Source organism: Dioszegia hungarica (genome assembly GCF_025882075.1).
Source record: "Dioszegia hungarica strain PDD-24b-2 chromosome Unknown MKK02contig_24, whole genome shotgun sequence".
NCBI lineage: Eukaryota > Fungi > Basidiomycota > Tremellomycetes > Tremellales > Bulleribasidiaceae > Dioszegia > Dioszegia hungarica.
The window spans coordinates 67,030-86,339 of NW_026515778.1; the positions used below are offsets into that span (position 1 = coordinate 67,030).

General features: G+C 56.3%; 7 protein-coding genes across 7 annotated transcripts; 1 reads left to right on the forward strand and 6 right to left on the reverse strand.

Moving 5' to 3' along the window:
- Positions 1-367: 367 nt before the first annotated feature.
- On the reverse strand, positions 368-1,260 carry MKK02DRAFT_40311 (uncharacterized protein; the record flags this gene model as incomplete). The annotated part of the gene is made up of 2 exons (XM_053091047.1): positions 368-1,089; positions 1,155-1,260. 2 exons carry the CDS (start codon positions 1,258-1,260, stop codon positions 368-370), a joined length of 828 nt encoding a protein of 275 aa, XP_052942714.1.
- Positions 1,261-2,151: 891 nt separating this feature from the next.
- Positions 2,152-4,872, reverse strand: MKK02DRAFT_40312 (Rad9-domain-containing protein; the record flags this gene model as incomplete). The annotated part of the gene is made up of 7 exons (XM_053091048.1): positions 2,152-2,175; positions 2,234-3,535; positions 3,581-3,945; positions 3,998-4,232; positions 4,501-4,638; positions 4,700-4,770; positions 4,839-4,872. The coding sequence occupies 7 exons, from the start codon at positions 4,870-4,872 to the stop codon at positions 2,152-2,154; spliced, it is 2,169 nt and encodes a 722-aa protein (XP_052942715.1).
- A 180-nt stretch (positions 4,873-5,052) lies between these two features.
- MKK02DRAFT_19734 (uncharacterized protein) lies at positions 5,053-5,584 on the forward strand (the record flags this gene model as incomplete). The annotated part of the gene is made up of 3 exons (XM_053086137.1): positions 5,053-5,112; positions 5,163-5,263; positions 5,314-5,584. 3 exons carry the CDS (start codon positions 5,053-5,055, stop codon positions 5,582-5,584), a joined length of 432 nt encoding a protein of 143 aa, XP_052942716.1.
- A 3,625-nt stretch (positions 5,585-9,209) lies between these two features.
- MKK02DRAFT_40315 (cytochrome P450) lies at positions 9,210-11,102 on the reverse strand (the record flags this gene model as incomplete). The annotated part of the gene is made up of 8 exons (XM_053091049.1): positions 9,210-9,218; positions 9,287-9,429; positions 9,502-9,948; positions 9,997-10,324; positions 10,368-10,565; positions 10,619-10,667; positions 10,731-10,765; positions 10,833-11,102. The coding sequence occupies 8 exons, from the start codon at positions 11,100-11,102 to the stop codon at positions 9,210-9,212; spliced, it is 1,479 nt and encodes a 492-aa protein (XP_052942717.1).
- Positions 11,103-11,474: 372 nt separating this feature from the next.
- On the reverse strand, positions 11,475-13,500 carry MKK02DRAFT_40316 (cytochrome P450; the record flags this gene model as incomplete). The annotated part of the gene is made up of 7 exons (XM_053091050.1): positions 11,475-11,552; positions 11,732-11,874; positions 11,961-12,407; positions 12,466-12,793; positions 12,848-13,045; positions 13,100-13,186; positions 13,231-13,500. The coding sequence occupies 7 exons, from the start codon at positions 13,498-13,500 to the stop codon at positions 11,475-11,477; spliced, it is 1,551 nt and encodes a 516-aa protein (XP_052942718.1).
- A 400-nt stretch (positions 13,501-13,900) lies between these two features.
- On the reverse strand, positions 13,901-16,248 carry MKK02DRAFT_19803 (MIF4G-domain-containing protein; the record flags this gene model as incomplete). Its single annotated transcript, XM_053086154.1, has 6 exons — positions 13,901-14,890; positions 14,934-14,993; positions 15,046-15,275; positions 15,329-15,725; positions 15,772-16,005; positions 16,060-16,248. Coding segments are annotated over 6 exons (2,100 nt in total), but the record flags the coding sequence as incomplete, so codon positions are not given.
- Positions 16,249-16,883: 635 nt separating this feature from the next.
- MKK02DRAFT_40318 (uncharacterized protein) lies at positions 16,884-17,639 on the reverse strand (the record flags this gene model as incomplete). Its single annotated transcript, XM_053091051.1, has 1 exon — positions 16,884-17,639. One exon carries the CDS (start codon positions 17,637-17,639, stop codon positions 16,884-16,886), a length of 756 nt encoding a protein of 251 aa, XP_052942720.1.
- Between the last annotated feature and the right edge of the window lie 1,671 nt (positions 17,640-19,310).

Genomic DNA, 19,310 nt, shown 5'->3' on the forward strand with positions numbered 1-19,310 from the left:
AGCTCCCGAATGTGGCGGTTTCAGTGCAGCGCTCAGCACTGCATAGATAAGCGTACTGACTGGTCCGCTGGCTATTAGAGTGCCTGTAGCATCTTGTTTTGCGAGTAGCGGCAGTCGCAGTCATTCAAGAGCTGATGCATGGAGTCCAAGCATGTTTGAATAATCTTTTGGTGGCGCGAGAGCAAATTAGCGCTCTCCTGCTGGTGGACTCAGGGCTAGGTGGAGATGGTCAGCTTTCGGAGGGACAAAAGTAGATCTGTGCAGAGCGCCAAGCAGCAAATACATGGAGAGAACACCAGACATCATTCATGAATATCCACTGGATACGTTTGCGAAACTGGCTGAATGCGCGTACGCACAATACTGCTCACATCCACAGGCGGGTATTGACACGTGTGCCCGAGTGTCCCCGTGTTCCCGCCGGCGTCTCCGTGAGCGCCTCCCCAGTGCGCCAATTGCTGGCTGGCTCAGATGCGTACTGGCTGTCATCATCAAGCGCACCGGAGTCTGGATGCCGCACGAGTACAATGGGGCCTCGGTACCCGGTCGTCAGGAGAGCCTTTTGAGACCAGATCGGCATGTCACCCGGCCTGACGTGTGGCATATCCTTAATCGTCCAGTGAGAGGCTTTGATGCCCAGCTCCCTGCGATGGCGCTCCAGTCCGTCGAGCGTCTCCTCATCGGGGTGCGAATTGCTGCTCTTGTAGCCCCAGATGTGCTCCCAGCCTTTCATCACCTCGATGTCCTGACCCCGTTCCTCAGACGTCTCGCACCGACGTTGCTCATGTTCTTTACTCGCTGTATCGTAAGGCTGTGCTTGACGATCCGTCTTGTAGTAGCTGAAAAGAGGGTCTGTCGTGCAAGCAATGGCAATGCCACGAGACTGTTGTAAGGTAGTAGACAGCCTAACGGTCTTCAGAAGAGCTTCGCCGAGCACGCCGTCGGGGATCCCACCGGAACATTTCATGTCCTCAGGATAGTGCCGCTCGGCAAAATCGATGAGGGCAAAGATGAATTGCGCTCGATCAGGGTCCGTGACGTCGGTCTTCCAGTCGATGAAAGCGAGCGATACAGCATTCCAGATCTCGGCTGAAAAGCGTCAGCCTGAACTCTGAGGCACGGTACATGCCATGGCATTAATTTCTGGTGCTCACAATCATTGTAAGTCCTTGACAACGTCTCACGCCATGGCCCGACAGAAGTCAGACTCAGTGTCCCCGGAGGGTTGTGTTTGTGGAAGATGTCTTGAATGTGGCTCATCTCGGTAACTGCAGTTGAGTACGACTGGTATGGCGATCAGAGTGGTGCTGCAGGGAGGTGTAGTTTCAGATGTGCAGATGTACTGTTCTGTTTGGGTAAAGTGAAGCTGAAAGGTTGATGACAGTACTGGAAAGGGGCAGAGTGGATATATGCAAGGCAACAGCTGGCCGTGCAGGCTCCCCCCTGATCCCACGTTGCGGTGCCCTAAGGAAAGGTACGATAAATAAGCACGCAATCGGGTCGCTCTGACGCGCAATATTCACAGCTTTCGTCCGCATCCTTTTGATGTGTGCTACCTTTGATGGCCATCGTGGAACGAGATCGAGCTGGGACTAGCCACCCTACTCGCCCTGCAGACCAGGACGATCTCGTGGTTTAGCGGAGTTCCAAACAGCTTTTGACGTTGCCCATTTTATTCACCAGGCGAAGTGGTGGTATGAGACTTGATGCATGATGTATGCTTCTCGGACGATGTAGAACGTGAAGACGTGTTCGTCTAAGGTGCTCTTTGGGTGCGACTTCCGATTTTTTCAAGAGAGGTGCTTGCGACTGCCGAGTAACAACGGGCATAACACTTCACAGACTGTCATCCTGCTGAGGATTCTTGTGCGGCCGACGGAAGACATCGGATACTCATAGCACTAGTGCCGCCTTGTTATGCTGAAAGTCAGCTCAGACTTCGGACGCCGACGGACAATTGTCATGGTCCTCGTATCTCGTCAGTAATGAGACACATTAGTCAGTTTGGGGCTCTGGCTCCGAAATCTCAACCTATTCAGCAATGGGATCTATGCACATTCATGCTATTAGTACAACGTGAATGAAGTTTCTCTCTCGATCGAGTTGATGCTCCCCTCGATATCTACTCGCCGATGCCACCTCGGTGGCCCTTCAATCATCGAAGAAGGCCTGGAACTGTCCAGATCAGCTTTGCCCTCCACCACATATCAGCCCAAGGAAAATGAGAGCTCACTCCATCCGGACTCCTCTGCGACTGCGCCATCTCCTCATCATCGTCCTGATCATCCCCCTGCAGCATCGCCCCCTGTCCCGTCGGCGGCGTCCTCATTTCCCTCTCTGAACTTCTCGACGGGCCCACCTCCACCCCACCCATCTCTTCCCGCTCCTCCTCGGTCTGACTCCTCACTCTCGCCTGCATCCTCGCTATCGGCGTGACCTTGAGCGGGCTCCTACTCCTGCTGAGACTTGCCCGGCCTGACGGTCCCGCCCCTGTACTATCCCGCACGCTTTGCGCTGACCGGCCCCGTTCGACCCGTGTAGGCGGCGATCGCGTCGGAAGACGCTCGGACCGAGTAGACGTCTTGGCCGGGAGAGGTTGTCGAGTCGGCGATGTGTATGCGCGTTTGGCAGGAGAGAGGCGGGGCGGGGGCCCGGGATGACGAGGGATAGTAGTGGGCATGGAGGATGGTGGATTGAAGGACATGTCGTCAAAGACCGAATTGTCCGCTTCGAATCGGCCGCCTTCGTGCTGGAGGTCCGCGTCGTCCCAGTCGTCTGGACCGGGCATCTCGGGCTCAGCTTTCCCAGCTAGCTGCTGGGCTTGTCGAGCTTTGTTCCACTCCTCGTCATCCTCCGCATCCGCCTCGTTCAGGAAGCTATCCACGTCGGCCTGCGAGATTCCTGCTCTCTGAAGAGCCTCCTCCTGCGTCATCCGCTGCGACTGGGCAGGCATCGGCTCGTCCTGCTCCTCCTGACTATTTGCAAGGAAGAGCGGTTCTCCCACGTCTCCCAGCCCTGGCTCGCCATTCCCAACCTGCGAAGATCCGGCTCCTCCACCATGCCCCAGCTGAGATGACCCGACACCGTTGCCGACCTGGGATGACCGCCACCCCTGCGCCTGAGTCGGCTGAGAATTGTAAACCACCGCGGGCCGCTCCGACCCGACCCGATTACTCGGCGTGAGCTCGAGCCGAGATGTCCGCCTACTAGGCGTTTGCGACCGTTGTCGCTGGACGCTCCCTTCCGCCTGCTCTGGCCCAGGGCGCTGAGGATGACCGTCTTCGGTAAGATCGCTGACAATGCGCCGACCTTTCGGATCGAGACCGCCGACTGGAGGCGGGGCCGGCGCTTGTCCATTAGCGGCTGGTCGGCCGAGATCGACGGGGAAGGCGTCGCATGCCATCGTGGCGATAGCGCAGAAGATGTCAAAGTCGTCCTCCTCGCCGCCGGTGTAGACCATGGTGAGTGGCTGAGAAGATTCGGAGAAGGCGATAGTGAGGTCGATGGACATGCTATCGGCGAGCTGTAGAGTAGCCTGAGGTGTCAGCTCGATTCCAGCAGTGCTCATACCGGGACTCACCCTGAACTCCTTCATTGGCAGTGTCAAATCCACCCGCTCCTGCTCCACCCAATACCGGTCCTGTCCCTCCCTGTCCGTCCCAAATTCCGCCACATCCACCTTGATCTCGGTACACAAATCCTTATCCGACCCCGCCCAGCTCTTGAGCCTGACTTCATTCTTGCCAAACATCCACCCCAGCTGATTCTCCGCTCGAGCGGGATTGTGGGCTGACGAGCCAGAGTTGGACGTGAGGGAGAAGTGGTCGAGCCAGTTTCGGAGTGTACGAGCGGATATGGTAAATGAGGAAGGGGTGGAGTCGGGATCGACGATGGCGCGGTCGAAATCGGTCGAGCCAAGGTTGAGGGTGTGTTTCTTGGTCACGCCTGAAGAATCAGCTCGACATGCCCCGGCCTCGTGAGGTACAGATCAGCTCACCATGCTTGCACACCAGCCTGACGACCAGCACACTACCCCGCATGTTGATCTCCTCGTGATAGTCATCGTCAAAGTGGTGACTAAGGTTCGAGCCGGTAGTATCGCCAACGGTACCACTTGAGGCGGAAGCGCTACTCGACCGGGCTCGGAGATTGCCAGTCGGGTCGTAGATCTTCAGATCGAGCCGCTCGATGGATGCTGTGGTCGATGTCTTGCTGACTACGGCAAGTACGCTCTGATTGATCAGCATGGTTCCAGCTCGGAAGGGCAAACAAAGCAGGGTACCAGCGAGCAAGAGATGTGAGGTGGATGTCCGGATGACCCAGTCTCCCTTTTTGGGACTGTTCTGCGACGAAGCCCGTCTAGGCGTTCATATGCCATCCCCTCGCCTGATGAAGCCAGACCCCACCCCTTCCTTCCTTCCTCACTTTCTTCTCCAAGCAACTCCGCTCAGATTCCCCGGGCTGATTACGAGCTACGCGCAACGAAGACATTGCGCCTACCTTCACCAAGAGCTTGTACTTGACGCCTTTCCTCTGCTCAGAAGGAGTTCCCAGTGCCTTGTATCGAGAGAAGAAGCGAGGTTGGAGCTTGAAGAGGCAGAAGGCGGATTTGGACGAGTTGGTCACTGCGAGCTCCCACTGGCGATATCAGCTATGATGTGCAGGGATTTCAGGACAGTCTCATCCACGCGTGACCTACGTGATCCTTATTGGCGTGGATACATAGCTCCTCTCCATACCTGCTTGCACATTGAAGAAGGCGGACGAAGTCTGAAATTGTCAGCTCTAGCAAGAGAGCCGCCCGGTCCAGCGGTTCGTCAAAGCTTGCTCGAGCTCACCTTTGAGATGCCTCTCATTGATGGAGGCCTCCATACTGCCCTCTCACTACCTCTGCATGACTAGTGAAGTTGAAGTGAAGATGAGAGAAGGAATGAGGAGTTGGGACGCGTCAAAAACAAAAGTCAAATCGTGGTCCGTGCGTCGATTTCCGATCGCCTGCGCCTTGGTCGAGGAAGAGGCCTATGCATCGCCCTACTCGCCTCTTACACAGCTATGGTGTCAGCGTCAGAGCTAGCAGCCAGGGCGAACCGGGAGGAGCAGACAGAAAGAGCAGTGAGAAAGCCCATCGAGCGAATTGGGCGGGATGGGCGCTGATCGGGCAGTACCGGATACAGATCGAGGGTGGTCTGCAGGGTGCGCTGAGATGGACCATGTACGGAGCGGCGGTGGTGACACTTGCGCATTTCACTTGGCCACTCTTCAGGTGAGCTAGACGGCCTGCCCGCATAATGAATGGGAGCGCTGATCTATCAGCCGGCAAACACTTGCGATAAAAGGCTTCCTCGTCTCCTCCTCCTCAATCTTCGGCCTCGTCGTCGGCGCCGACTCACATCTCTTCAAATACGAGCACGAACTGCGGATGCAGGAAAATGAGGTGCGGAAGTACGCTCGGAACGCGCTGGCGATGGAGGGGAAGATTGCGACGGAGAGGGAGATAGGGGAGTGGAGGATGAAGAATGAGTCGAGGGTGATGAAGGAGATCGAGGAGAGGAGGGCAGCAAGAAGAGCAGCCGCGGAGGAGTAGACGTTATCGAGAGGTCGGAGGGGAAGGGGACGGATTTGGCGCAATTAAAGAGGTGTATACACTGGGACTGTGGGAGGAGCTAGAGCTTAGGTGAGTCCAGATCAGCTTGAGGTTCTGCCGCAGGCTGTCTGACTGACTTAGCAGTCTGGTAGTGAGCATGCTAGAGCTACCATGTATCGAGGACAATATATCTGACGCCTTCCGACCAACACATTCAACGCCTTCGCCTGCATTTAGCACGCCGTGATCCCCATGCTCAACCATCGTCCCTGTCGAAGCCAAGAACAGATTCATCCGTTCCAATCTACTCGGTATCATCCTCACGCGGTCCATATGGAACGAAGTGGTCGTGATCGGCCGGCTGGTCGTCTCCACATGTCCTCCCGGCTTTCCTTGAGAGCTTGACCGCCAATAAGGAGCAACTTCGGCCGGGCTCAATCTCACTCATCCCACTCACAGTCCAGCGGTCCAACACCTTCTTTGTAAGATCCTGGATATCCCGACGAAGATCAAGATCCTCGCCATGCTATTCTGCGAACTCCGGTAGCTTCACTCGAGCCGAGGAGGTCTCCCAACCCTTCACTCAGCCCGATAATCAACATATCGGTATCGAAACCGGCACCGAGGTCAAAATCTTTTAGCTTACCCACGCGAGTAGCGAGGACGATCGTATCTTGTGGCTCTGGATCCGCCGTGAGGTAGCAGTAGTGGTTTGAGATAGCTGAAGGGAGCAGGACATCCTTACTTCCCCGCTCAACGTTTGGAGCCAGCCAATCTTGTTGGGAGTGTCAGTAAGTATGCGTGCTGATTCCCCACCTGATCGACGAGGGCTGCGGTCACCTTTCTCGAGCTTGACGACTCGATGTCTGCAACGTGGCGCGCACTGAGGACAGTTCGGTGTCGGCGACGAGGTCATCACGTGATCAGCATGGTGTCAATGATGGCCATGTAGCTTCCAAGTTGATCCTACTCACGATCGTCACAGTTCGCATACAGTACCTCTCTGCGGTGGTCCACGTCCGATAGCATCGCAAATAACTATTATGCAGTAAGCAGGCTGGGTGATGCCACGCTGGACCCAGATTGTAGTGCCGTGATGTGCATTGGGTGGTCAAGCTAGAAAGCCAGAGCATGGGGCGTCGAGGTAGGGTTCGGCCCGAGACACCTGCAGTGTACATGTCTGGAGTTTCATTGCTGCTGATGCGGCCAACGAGACTTGCCCTTCATAACATGTGCCCTGGCATCTGGTGTACTGCAGGATATGGATAACGCGCTGAGCGAGTGGAAGGCGAGTTTGAGAAGGGGGTATTCATCAGTAAGACATGATAGTACGCGTGTAGCCGGCCAGCTCGACCTAGCCAGCAGTCTACTCAAGCTTCCTAACTGCTCACACCTGTAATCCATAACGGCTCTGTACTGGCGTCCACATATCAATGCATGTAAGGCATTCTCAAGCAGAGTTCGCGCCAGAAGGATGCGCAGCACGCACGGTAGCCCACTCGTCTTCGATCTGCCTGTTCCTCATGAACGTCTTCACCGTCTCGATATCCAGATCGTACCTCGTCGTGATCTCCTGAAATTTGTCGCGGTCCTCAAGCGACTCCCAGGACTCCTTGAGCTGCTCGTAAACACCCGGAGCGGTGCGCTCGCCGGACTCGACTTCGAGAGAGTCCTGTTTCACAGAATGCCGCGCGGAGTCTTTCAGCGTGGTCATTGTGAATTCGCGCTGCGCGGCCCTGTCCTCCTTGTCCTGCCGAACACGATCGGCCTCTTCCCTGGCGCGCAGCAAGGATGCTGAAAGGCCCGTCACAACATGGGCTGAGGAGGATCAGCTCTCTGACAGTCTCGCGGCCGACAAGATGATCGACGTCAGTGGGGGACACGGAAGTGTGCTAGACCTGTTGCAGAGCACATACCTGCACCACCCATGCTCAAGCTGTGCCTTTCCGTGTTCGACCGATGGCGGTTTGACGGCGACCCAGGCCGATAGTTGTTTGAGGGCATGCCTGTGTATCGGGACTAGAGTTGAGCTTATGTTTGACATGGTGGAGGGCCAATCGAACTCTCGTAGAAAGAGTATACTTCACTAACTTGTTGTCAAAATGTTGTGCTTCGCGAGAACTGTGAAGGTAAGTCAAAAGAGATAATCCTGAAGGACAGGGGGGGAAACACAGGCATATGTACCCACGGCGGAGCAGGAATCGATCGCTCGCAATGCGCAGTGCGGGGTCGGGCGTGAAAGGAGGGGAAGGGTCCCCATCACTCGCCTCGGGCCTCAGTCATTTATCACCTCCCTTGTCACGTAGGAGTCAGCGCCACCTCTATCTTGCGATATTTGTGTGGCGTTTCAGTAGATTGCGCTCACCTTTCAGTCAGCCGTGCTGCGCGGCGCGGGCGAACGTGCGGGCGAACGAGGAGCGAAGAGATCTTGACCCGGCTCATCAGAAGGATAACTCTCGTCACTGGTACACAGGGTAGGGCCGGGCACAATCCTCCCGGACGCTAGATCCTCGTGATTGTATGCAGCACATCTCGGCCTTCGTCTCATGAGCGTTGAGCGGCAAAAGTGTTCGCTCTCAGCCGATTCGTATAGCCTGGCAGCGAAGGATGTGCTCTCGTTAAATCGTTCATGCCCCCGATTATATATATCAGTACGCCCTCCTCTCGTACCGCGATCATCCCCTCTCAAGCGTCCCCCCTCATATCCGACCCTGTCATCTTCTTCACCGTCCATGCCTTCAGGGTACCGGGGTCCAGCTCATACCTGCTGATCAGCGCCTGTACTGCAGCCTCGCTGCCGTTGTCTTGGCCAGCGGCGGCGCAGAGCTGCTGGTAGACAGTTGACGTCCTCAGCGTCTCATTCGTCCATGAGGCCGCTTTCTGCGCGCCTTTGGACGATGCCCTCGGCGCTGTGGACGACATGAGGGTGAGCAGACTCTGCTCGTCGCCTGCGGCTGCACCTTGTTAGCCAAATCATCATAGTAAGAGGCCTTGGAAAAGCGTACTCACCATTGATCTTTGCCTGTACTGCGTCTTCGGGTGCTTGCGTACCGCCTCCGGATGATGGATCGTAGCTCTTTGTAGACATGATGTTCCGTCTATATCACCAGTCAGCAGGTGGTCAACCAATTACAATATGGTCAGATAACTTCCCTGAGAAGCAGCAGAAGGTGTAGGAATGTGCAAATAGTGGAGGAGTGAGCCACAGGCGAGTCAATGAAGAGCAGATATGTTCAGGAGAGACCGGCAGCTCATCGGCTGGGGGCTGGCACCTACCACTCTGATACTCCTTTCTTGAAGCCGGGGTGAAGGGACATTGTGGCTATGATGGCTCTGTGAGATTTCTCTTACGCGTCGCGTCATGTAATCCGTTCGGCAAGACTGCGCGGTGGCGCAAAGGAGCGCCCGCGGACAGTGTAGGCGCTGCTATGACTACGCGCCGCCCTCTCGCGGGCCGAGCGATATACGAGCGGACTTTAAAATGCTGCGCTGTCGTTATACATATCGTTAGTAATTATTTTTGGTGCACCGGGGATATGTATGTCATGGGAACGGTTCCCATTGACTAGACCTGTCAGTGCTTGGAAGGAGACAGATTGAGCCCAATCAATACGCATACATGAACCTAAATCCTCTGTGAGTTCAGCGGGCACTCGGCTGACTTCCCCTGGGATATCCATCTGCTCGACGCCTCAAGCGGACTGTGACCCCACCCATAGGCTGCTGTACGCCCAAGCCGATCCGCTGCGGGTTCGCCTTCATCGTATCGCTCAGTATGTCGGCGTCAAAGAGGTGCGTGAAAGCAGCAATAAATGTGAGGATCTCGGCCGAGGCGAAGTGGCGACCTATAGCATCAGCTCAATCATAACCAGATCGTGCCGTCTCGCTCAATCTCTCTGAAGAAGAAGGAGACTCACCTTCGCACATGGACACTCCACCCCCGAACGGGTTCATCGACCGTCCCGCCGCACCACCCTTCATGAACCTCTCCGGATTCCACTTTCCCGCATCCGCACCCCACTCCTCCTCATTCACCATCGGTACTCTTGTTGCGCAAATCACCTGCTCCCCCTTGTGCAGCCTCAATCCCGTCTCGGCGCCAATTCCGCCAGAGAGTAGATTGGGAGGGATGACGCAATCGGACTGGACGACCCGGAGGGAGAGGGTATCGACGTGGTACCGGAGCGTCTCTTGAAAGACTGCGTTTGTGTAGGGCAAGAGACCTGGGAGTTCTGGTTGAGGCTTGTGAAGGAGGGTGGAGAGTGTAGGGGGAGAAAGGGTGGCGATGACGTCGGTGATCTCCGTTCGGAGGCGGGTGAGGGCAGACGGGTTCCGGAGCAGCTCGACGACCGCCCAGATACCAGCTATGCAATCAGCGCGACTCTATCCACTCTGAGCTCGCCTCAACATACCATAAGGGGCATTCGCTTCCAGCGCCCAGATTTCCGACAAGAAGAAAGCCGCGATATCTCTCAATGGCCAGCCCTCCGCTTCCGACGCCTCCACCATACCCAGCATACTTGGGGCGAGCTGCTGCCTATCCTCATCGGAGATGTCGACCCACCATTCTTCGATGATCCGCAAGGCCTCATCTCTCGCCTTCTCGGCGGGACGCCGGGCGATAGCGGGGAGCGCAGCGAGATTGAGGAGTGGGAAGGCGGCGTCAAAGGCCATGAAAGAGGGCTTGAAGGCGGCGGCGGGGAAAGAAGGAGTAAAGAAAGCTTTGGCGGAGGACTCGTACTGATCATCAGCACAGAACACAGAGGTCATGAGGGATACTTACGAGAATGTCAAACATGTGATCCCCAAGATCCACCACCTTGCCCTCATCCCCCACTGCCTCAACCGCCTGCTTCAATCCGCCCTCTAGGTGATCGGCGTACTTCCGGATGAGGTCGGCGATACTGCCCGGCTGCATGTTCTTGTGATGTCCGGGAAAGATGATGGCGTCCATCGCGTCCGACTGGGCGTGATTCGCGTTCTGCAATCATCAGCTTCCACTCGGATTCGTCGAGTGTGGAGCGAGAAACTGACCTGTCCGAAGATCTGGCTAGACATGGATCGTCGGAAGTGCAGGAAGTCACTGAGACGTAAGCTCGCGTGACCGAGCAACCGGCGGGCGCCAATAGACTACCAGGCAACGTACAAGTTCCTCGAGTTTTTGTAGACATAGCTGATCAACTGCTTGATCAGCGAGATAGCCTGAAACTCATGCGAAATGACTGCCGCATAGGAATGATTGACTCACTCCTGGAGTAGTCACGAATGTCCTGACCTCCCCCATAGCCCTCACCCTCACCACTGGCCCGTACCGCCGTATCACACCCGCCCAGAACGCGTCGCCTCTCGTCATGCTCAATGCATTCCCCACAAACGGTACCCAGTCCGCTACAAGCGGCGGGCGCGGGACACCTCCCTCGGGCTTCTCCAAGAAGGTGGGCGCGAAGTGAGAGTGGTAGAACCGTCTTAAGACGAGGAGTACGGGGATGAGCCCCAGGGCGAGAACGAGGTTGATCATGCTGCCTTTCACCGTGTGGGGATCTGGCTGTTGGCTCGTTACTACAGCTGGGCCTGAGAGAGAGCTGATGTCCTCTCCGTTGTCGGAAGGTCGAGCGAGGGGGCGGATCACCGCTCTCTTATATTGTCTTGAACGATGCGCGACTCGTTAGGCGGAGAAATCTCCGAAGTCAGAATCGTACGACTCCGCATTCCTCATAAAGTAATCTCGCCCGCCCACCGCGGCCGCCGCGGGGCACGTGACCATGAGCCTCAAGCTTACAAGTCTGCGCAAGTACGGCTGTGAAGGAATCCGAAGCTTTGAGATCCTCATACGGCCCGATACAACACAAATATAATGAACTCCGGACATGAATTGTACTTTGTCCCACACTCACTGAGTCACGCTCATACGCCATACGCCCATCCCGTGTACCGTCTCAATGGCGGGGTTGGAGCCGCTCTCCCCTTCCTGAGCGGTCGCGTGACGGCATCCTACCCATCATTACCGTGGCTCAGCCACCATCCAGCCTCTCATGGCGCCTGTCCTTGACCGAGAACCGGCTATACCTATCGTGGTAATGCGTATGAGGGCGGATGCGACACCTCCCGGATATGACTCGACTACTCGGCCCGCCTCCTCAGGCGTACTTTGGCGCTACCCATAGGCTGCTGTATCCCGAGACCGATCCGCTGCGGATTCGGCTTGATTGTGTCCGAAAGTACGTCCGCGTCGAAGAGGTACGTGAAGGCTGCGATAAAGGTGAGGATCTCGGCAGAGGCGAAATGACGACCTATACCGTTGATCAGCTTTACTATTGCTGTCCGCCTCTCCGGCGCATCTACTCCTCTTATCCGACGGTAGGAATAAAGTGCTCACCTTCGCACATCGAGACACCTCCTCCGAAAGGGTGCATAGCCCGCCCCTGTGCGCCGCCCTTCATAAACCGCTCCGGATCCCATTTTCCCGCGTCCGGCCCCCACTCTTCTTCATCCACCATCGGCACCCTCGTCGCGCAGATCACTTGGTCCCCCCTATACAGTCTCAAACCTGTCTCTTTCCCTATTCCCGCCGGGATCAGACTAGGAGGAACAACGCAATCTTCCTGCACGACCCGGAGCGATAGCGTATCGACGTGGAACCGAAGGGTCTCCTGAAAGACCGCGTTGGTGATGGGTAAGAGACCTGGTAGTCCCGGTTGGGGTCGGTGGAGGAGCGTAGAGAGGGTCGGCGGGGAGAGAGTAGAGATGACATTGGTGATCTCGGTCCGGACGCGAGCGAGAATGCCGGGGTTGCGTAGGAGTTCGAGGATGGTCCATATTCCCGCTAGGGTTTCAGCATATCCCCATCCCGCTCAGCCTCATAGACAGTGGTCCTCACTCACCGTAAGGCGCGTTTGCCTCTAGCGCCCAGATCTCTTGCAAGAAGAAACTCGCCACGTCCCGTAATGACCACCCCTCGCCCTCCGCCACTTCCACCATCCCCAGCATAGCCGGCGCAATCTCCTTACGATCCTCGAAGGAGATATCGACCCACCATTCCTCTATCATGCGCAGAGCGTCTTCGCGGATCTTTTCGGCTGACCGGCGTGCGATTTTCGGCAGACCAGCAAGGTAGAGAAGTGGAAACGCTTCGTCGAATGCCATGAATGTGGGCTTGAAGCTTGCGTGTGGGAATGACGGGGAGAAGAAGGCTTTTGCGGAGGCTTCGTACTGCTCGTCAGCTGCAGTACCCCATTCCTCCAGCAGAGGGAATCAGGGACCTACCAAGATATCAAACATATCCTCCACAAGATCAATGACTATCCCCTCTTCCCCTATCTGTTCCACCTTGCGCTTCATCCCATCCTCTAAATGATCCGCATACTTTCGTATCAAGTCGGCGATGCTGCCCGGCTGCATTTCCCGATGATGCTGCGGGAAGAGCTTGTCGGTCATCGCGTCCGACTGCGCATGACTCATTTGCTGCAGTATCAGCACTTTGATCTCAACTCTGGCTCTCATGTAGGAATACCTTACCAGGCCAAAGATGGTGCTATGCAGGGTGCGCCTAAAGTGCAGAAAGGAGAAGTTTCTGGAGTTCTTGTAGACATAGCTGATGAGCTGCTACTATCAGCAACTCTCCCGGCTCGAAGGACATGAAGGCTTACACCTGGAGTAGTCACGAACGTCCTGACCTCCCCCATAGCCCTCACCCTGACCACCGGCCCATACTGCCTAATCACATCCCGCCAGAATCCATCCCCCTGCGTCATTCTCAGCCCGTTCCCGATGAACGGTATCCAGTCCGCTACGAGCGGTGGGCGCGGGATACCACCGACAGGTCGCTCGATGAAGTTGGGCATGATGTAAGAGTAGTAGAACCGCCGAAGGAGGAGAAGGGCGGGTAGTATCCCCAAGGCGAGGAGGAGGTTCAGCATCGTGATACGTCGGCCAATGGGTACGGCGAGCTGTCGGAACTTCCCTCCGGGGTCCGCCGGCGAGACAAAGAGAGCGCGAGATGCGCTCCGAGGGTGAGCTAGGTTGCTACCCACAACCCAATTGCGGATATGTTCGAGGCAGCAACACGCCAAACAGCAACCGGCTTTGGACGGGCCGGAAAGGTCGCAACTCCTCATTCCTCAGTCCGGACATCGCCGGCTACTGCCAGAGTGGCATCTGGAACAAGACTCGACCATGTTCGAAGCAGGGCGGCTCGGCGCCATAACGAGCCGTGAGCCGGATTTCGGACCATGATAATCAGATTACATAGACTCCACTACCACTTGACATCAGTTCCTCATCTTTGCCCTCTTCTCCCTCCACCCAACATGCCCCCATCTACCGTCTCCTCGGCGGGGTCGACGAATCCCTCCTCCGCCTAGGCGCCGAATCATCGCTATACCGCCGTCTCCTCGCTGGCGGTGGCGAATCATCCTCCCTCCTCCTATCCCCAGCGGCTTTGCGTACAGGGGGCGGGGACGAGCTATCCCGCCTCCGTCTTCGCGGTGGCGAGGGCGACCGACTGGGACTAGGCGAGTACTTTCTCCTCGGCGGTGGCGAGGCACGTCTGGGCGGACTCGACCTCCTCTCTCCTCCCCCACCTCCATTTCGCCTAGGAGGGGGTGGACTCCTCGAGTCACTCGAGTACCTCTTCCGCGCCCCTCCCCCTCTCCCGCTACGCCTACCGCCCCGCCTCGAATCCTCCGAATCCGAACTGCTCTCCTCCGAAGAGCTCGAAACGACCGACGACTCGTCCGAGTCGGAATCGCTATCCGAGCTATCCTCCTCCTTCACCGCCCCCCTATCCGCCTTGTGCTGCGCCGCCAACAATCTCGGCGCGTCCGCAAGGAACGCCCGCATATCCTCCGTGACTTTACCCATCCCGATGGACGTAAAGTAATTGATGGCAAACCGCGTATTCTTGGGATTGTCCATAGGAAACAACCCCGCGAATGCCGGTCGAAGATCAGGGATGCGGAACCGCTCGACGACTTTGGTGTTGCCCATCTCCTCAATCATTTCCGTCATCATGATCTTGACAAAGATACGCGAGGAAGAGGTCGTTTCGTCCTCGTTCATATGGACGACGTGGAGGACCGCCCAGGAGATTCCGTCCGATGCGATCAGGTGGCCGAAGAACCGACCGATATTACGGAGCTTGTTGGTTTCGTATCGATGGATGGTCTCGTAGTACTTTGCGAAAGCATCTTGGAAGGATTCTGTCCAGACCCGGTTGAGCTTGCAGAGGCGTTCACCGATGAGACCGTAAAAGTTGGAGTAGGTGCGTTCTTGTGAACAACACTCGATGATCATGTTGCACATCTCGATCTGATTATCAGCTTTGCTCACTCTAAAGGACCCGCTAGCTCACCTCGCGACCTTCCGGCAGGTTGATCTTGAGCAGCTTGTGCACAGCCTCTTCGAAGTTGAGCTACGTTGTCAGCTCAAATCCGTCCAGAGCGAGACGTAGTACTCTAGCTCACCGAGTTCATGATCGTCAAATAGATCGTCCTCCTCAGATTGATGAGATTCGTCTCGGTCATATCCGTGATCCCCGCCTTCTCCGGCGCCGCCCCGTCGTCATCCTCATCATCGCTATCCTCCTCGCTCCCGGAAACGCCCGACTCCTCATCCGAGTCGCCCAAGATTTCCTTCTTGATAGCGATATATCGATCCTCATTATCGAGGAAGGTCGGATCCACCTTGAACAAATCTGATCTATCAGCTGCTGGACCCGTCGAACTTGTCACGTCTCCGTCAACTCACTCAGACTCTCCAACACCTGCAACTCATCATCTAGCGTGATCCGATGCGTAATCTGCTCTTCCTCCTCCACCAAATCCAGCCCCTCCGGGATTGTCGGGTTATCCTTGTACTTGTCCTTCCGCACCTGGAATAACACCTCAATCATGTATTGACACCGCTTCGAAATCGCCCCTTCATGCAGTACCGCCCGGAACCGCTCAAAGACGGTATTGTTGGCTTTGGGCGAGTGCTCTGCGAGGAAGAAGCCGACTTCGCGCATGAAGCCCACGGCGACTTCGATAGAGTCGTCAGTGGGGCGTTCGAGGCAGAGGAGGAGGATTTGGAGGGCGACGAGTTCGTGCGCGACGTATTGGTTGACAAGGTGGGCGATGAAGGAGGATGTGGCGTTACAGACGGTCTAGGAGTCAGCTACTGCCCCAGCAAAAGCGACCGATGTAGGTTACCTTGTCATTACGCTTGTAGGCGCGTCGGAATTGACTGATCAGGCGGACCAGGACCAGCTCGCCAACCTGGGGCAGTTTGGTATTGACGATAGCCACCAGCGCCGCGAAGATGGGCGTGAATGGTAGCGAGGACGCTTGAGCACGCATGACCGACCGAGCGAACAGACCCTTCCCGCGGATGAGGTTCTCGCCAAAGAGCTCTGGAATGACATGCTTGATATTGGAAGTATTGACCTATTTCATCAGCTACTTCACCTCCCGACGAGGCACTGTTCAAGCTGGACATACCTTGTTAATCAGACCATTGATACTCTTCCTCAAAGCGTCCCAGCTCAACCTCTGATACTCGGGACTGCTCTTATCCTTGGACGCCTCGGCCTGGAGCGCCCTCAGCCTCGCGGGCGGAATGTACGCCCCTCCCGAGCGAGATCCCAGCAATTTCGCAAACTCCGCCTTTGCCGCTGCATCTCCTGCGCCCACTACTGAGGCAGGTTCGGCAGGCGTCGGGACAACCGCGGAGGATGCGGGAGGGGGAGAAGCGGAGTTGGGTCCGCGCCGGGTACGGCGGGACGGAGGGGATGCTGAGCGTTCTCGGGGCTGCGGCGAGGCGGACCTGTGTGGTCAGCTGATACTCTCCATAGATAGTTCAATCTAGCTCACCTCTTCCTCTTGGATCCGGCAGCATCGTCTGGACCTGGACTTCGAGACGGGGAGCGGGTAGAGGCGGTAGGCGAACGGGACATGACGATGATTCCTCGGGCTGCTCGTATCGCTTTACTATTTTCTTCCTGCGCGCTTTGAGGCTCCTGTCGGCTCAGCTCTGGGGCAGTACGGCCTGAGGTCTCTAGCCACAGGTATATAGATGGTATGTAAACAGCGAACACATCAAAATCACAGTGTGCAGGCTACCGACACGGCCGGGTGGCGGTATCAATCCCCTCGATTCATGACGTGGCACCCAGCTGGTGCTCAAAGTGGCGGTCAACGAGCTCAACAAGCCCTCTGTGGCGTTTGCCACCGTGGACTGCCGTAGTCGTGGAGCTGCTTCAAGCGAGCAAGAAAAGCTGTACATGACAAGACACTGAAGGACAATGTGCCTGATACGCATCTTCCTATTCTGCGGGACCGTCCGATCGGTGCGACTCAGCATTGCTGGGATCCATCAGAGTCACGATGTACGCTTTCCCGTAGCCAAGAGGCCGAAAGTCTGCACACGCGGTGACTGGATCGCCGCCGGACCAGATAGCGTTGCTAGCGTACGGCTGGTGTAGCACCACGGAGCGACCATCGGCCATGTCGAGATGCGTGACAAAGTCGTGCAGTGGAAGAGGGTTGCCCAGTGCGCGGTAGCGCCTGGCAGCGCTGAGCATCTCGGGCGGACAGTCTGGGTCCAGGGTCGCCTCATCCTGAGATACGTTCCGCTCCTTCCGCACCGTTCCCTGACCTTTCTTCACTTTGCCTTCGAGGATGGAGTACGTAGCGACCGTAGAACCATCGGTGGTCGCCTCTCGATGCCAGCAGACCAGAGTTCTCTCCCCGTTTGAATCCTCTTCCGACAGCCACGCCCAGAAGGGCTTCTCGTCCTTGACAAACCCGGATGAGCTCCGTAAGAGCCCCATGGCTTTGGTCATCCCCATGATGCCGCTGTCGTATCTCACTGACGTCTGGAATGTTCGAGGCTCGCTGCCCTCTCCATCATCGACGTTGGGTGGCAGCATCTCGGTGAGGTGTCCGGGCTCGTAGTTACTGTAGCCACATTTGGTAGCCTCTGAGGTTGACATGATCTTGCTGACGCAAAGCACCAGGCCGCTCTTCTTCCTGACCATTGTAATGGAAGGCTCCTTCTCGTCAATATCGTTGCTACTCATGGTAGGGCCCGGGCGTGGACGATGGGTTGATCGCGATATCTGTCTGTGCGTTGAGGGGAATGAAGCGATGTGGAGGTGTGTGTTATGTGTGACTGTGAGCGGCACCGAAGAGAAAACAGCAGTAATAAGGGGTGATGCAAGGCTGAGGCGCCGTCCTTTGTCAGTCGCCCCCAGGTCTGCCTCGCACAAAGGGAGCAGGGTAGTCCAGCAAGTTCTACCACAACGCACGTGTCGTCACGCCATCGCTTGATCCGGCACTCCCTTATCATATAGCGAGGCCAAGGTATGATCAGTCAGGCTGAGCACCTGAAGGTTCGTGTATTACGAGCTCATATAGACTGATGAAAGGCGTGGCGGCGCCGACCTGGGATGTGTGTGATGTCGCGACTGGTAGGACCATGCAGAATCCGATAGAGGTATCGCTGCCCATACAGATGGCGCATATGTCTGGCTTGTCAGATCCATGAGATGCCGAAGGCGTCAAATGACGAATTCTAGACGAAGCGAGGTCGGCCATCTCGTCGAAGGCAGACACGACACAACACGCGATCTTGAACGTCGTTGGTAGGAGACCATATAAACCTGAAAGCGGTCGGCACAATGCACGAATCCTTCCTCGTGCCTGTTTCTTATACTAGATCTCACTCTCTTACTTTATCATCGATCGTCGACCCATCTCAAGTACGTACTACCAGCTCAGGTGCTTCATCATGTCCGAAGCCGGCCAAACCATCTCCGCCAACACGACATCATCATGGAGGGATACCATCGACTGGACCAAAGTCACTCAAGCCGGCCGTGACACCATCACCGCCGTCTTGAGGATGTGCGCGACCTCTCCTCAGGTTCAAGGTGCCCTCAACAGGGCGCTGGGGGCGCAGTTCAGCCGGTCGAGAGGGAAGCCCCAAGCACCTTGCAGTATTCGACATTGAACCCGACGGAGCTGGCCGTGTTGCAGGGCGAGCTCCAAGAGAAGTTCGACGACCTGAGATCGCCAAACAACACTGGTGTATGAAATGTGATGGCACTGGCCGGGGTATAGAACTAGCTATGATCCTTGGGAGCGAAGCGTAATCTGAGCCGTATGCATCGATGCGAGGTGTAGTTGCACAGTAAAGAGATAAAGAGACAACGCTGAAGCAATCGCCCTGGTAATCAGTCTGTGCGAGTAGTACCCTAAGGTATCTTGACGGCTCTGATGCCCTTGGCAGTACAGCAAATGATATTCGCAGCTCATGAGTACATAGAAAACATATCGTGACAAAGCATATCGCAATTACAGTCACCGATGACCTTGGAAGTCGGATGAAGGCAGGAGCTTCAACATCTTTTTGTTTCCTGCTCCGTCCCTCAAGAGCATCCCCGGTACGACTGAGTCGTCAACGTTTGTGCCCTTCCATCCATACAAACAACCGCTCTGGTGGGGGGCCAGCACTTGCATGGATCGCCCGTCCATACGGTGACTCGGGACGCAGACCTGATCGTACTTGTGCGGCTTTGCCAGGCCTGCATCTCGCACTGTCGTGATCAGCGGACAATCGACTCCATCATCTTCCCCGGGCTTGTAAGTCTTGATGGTTCTACCCAGTCACCCACGGGATGGACTTGTTCCTTGGGGGAAAGAGAGAGTGGTCCATTCTTGGCTGTTGCATCCCCGCACCAGGTCGCTAA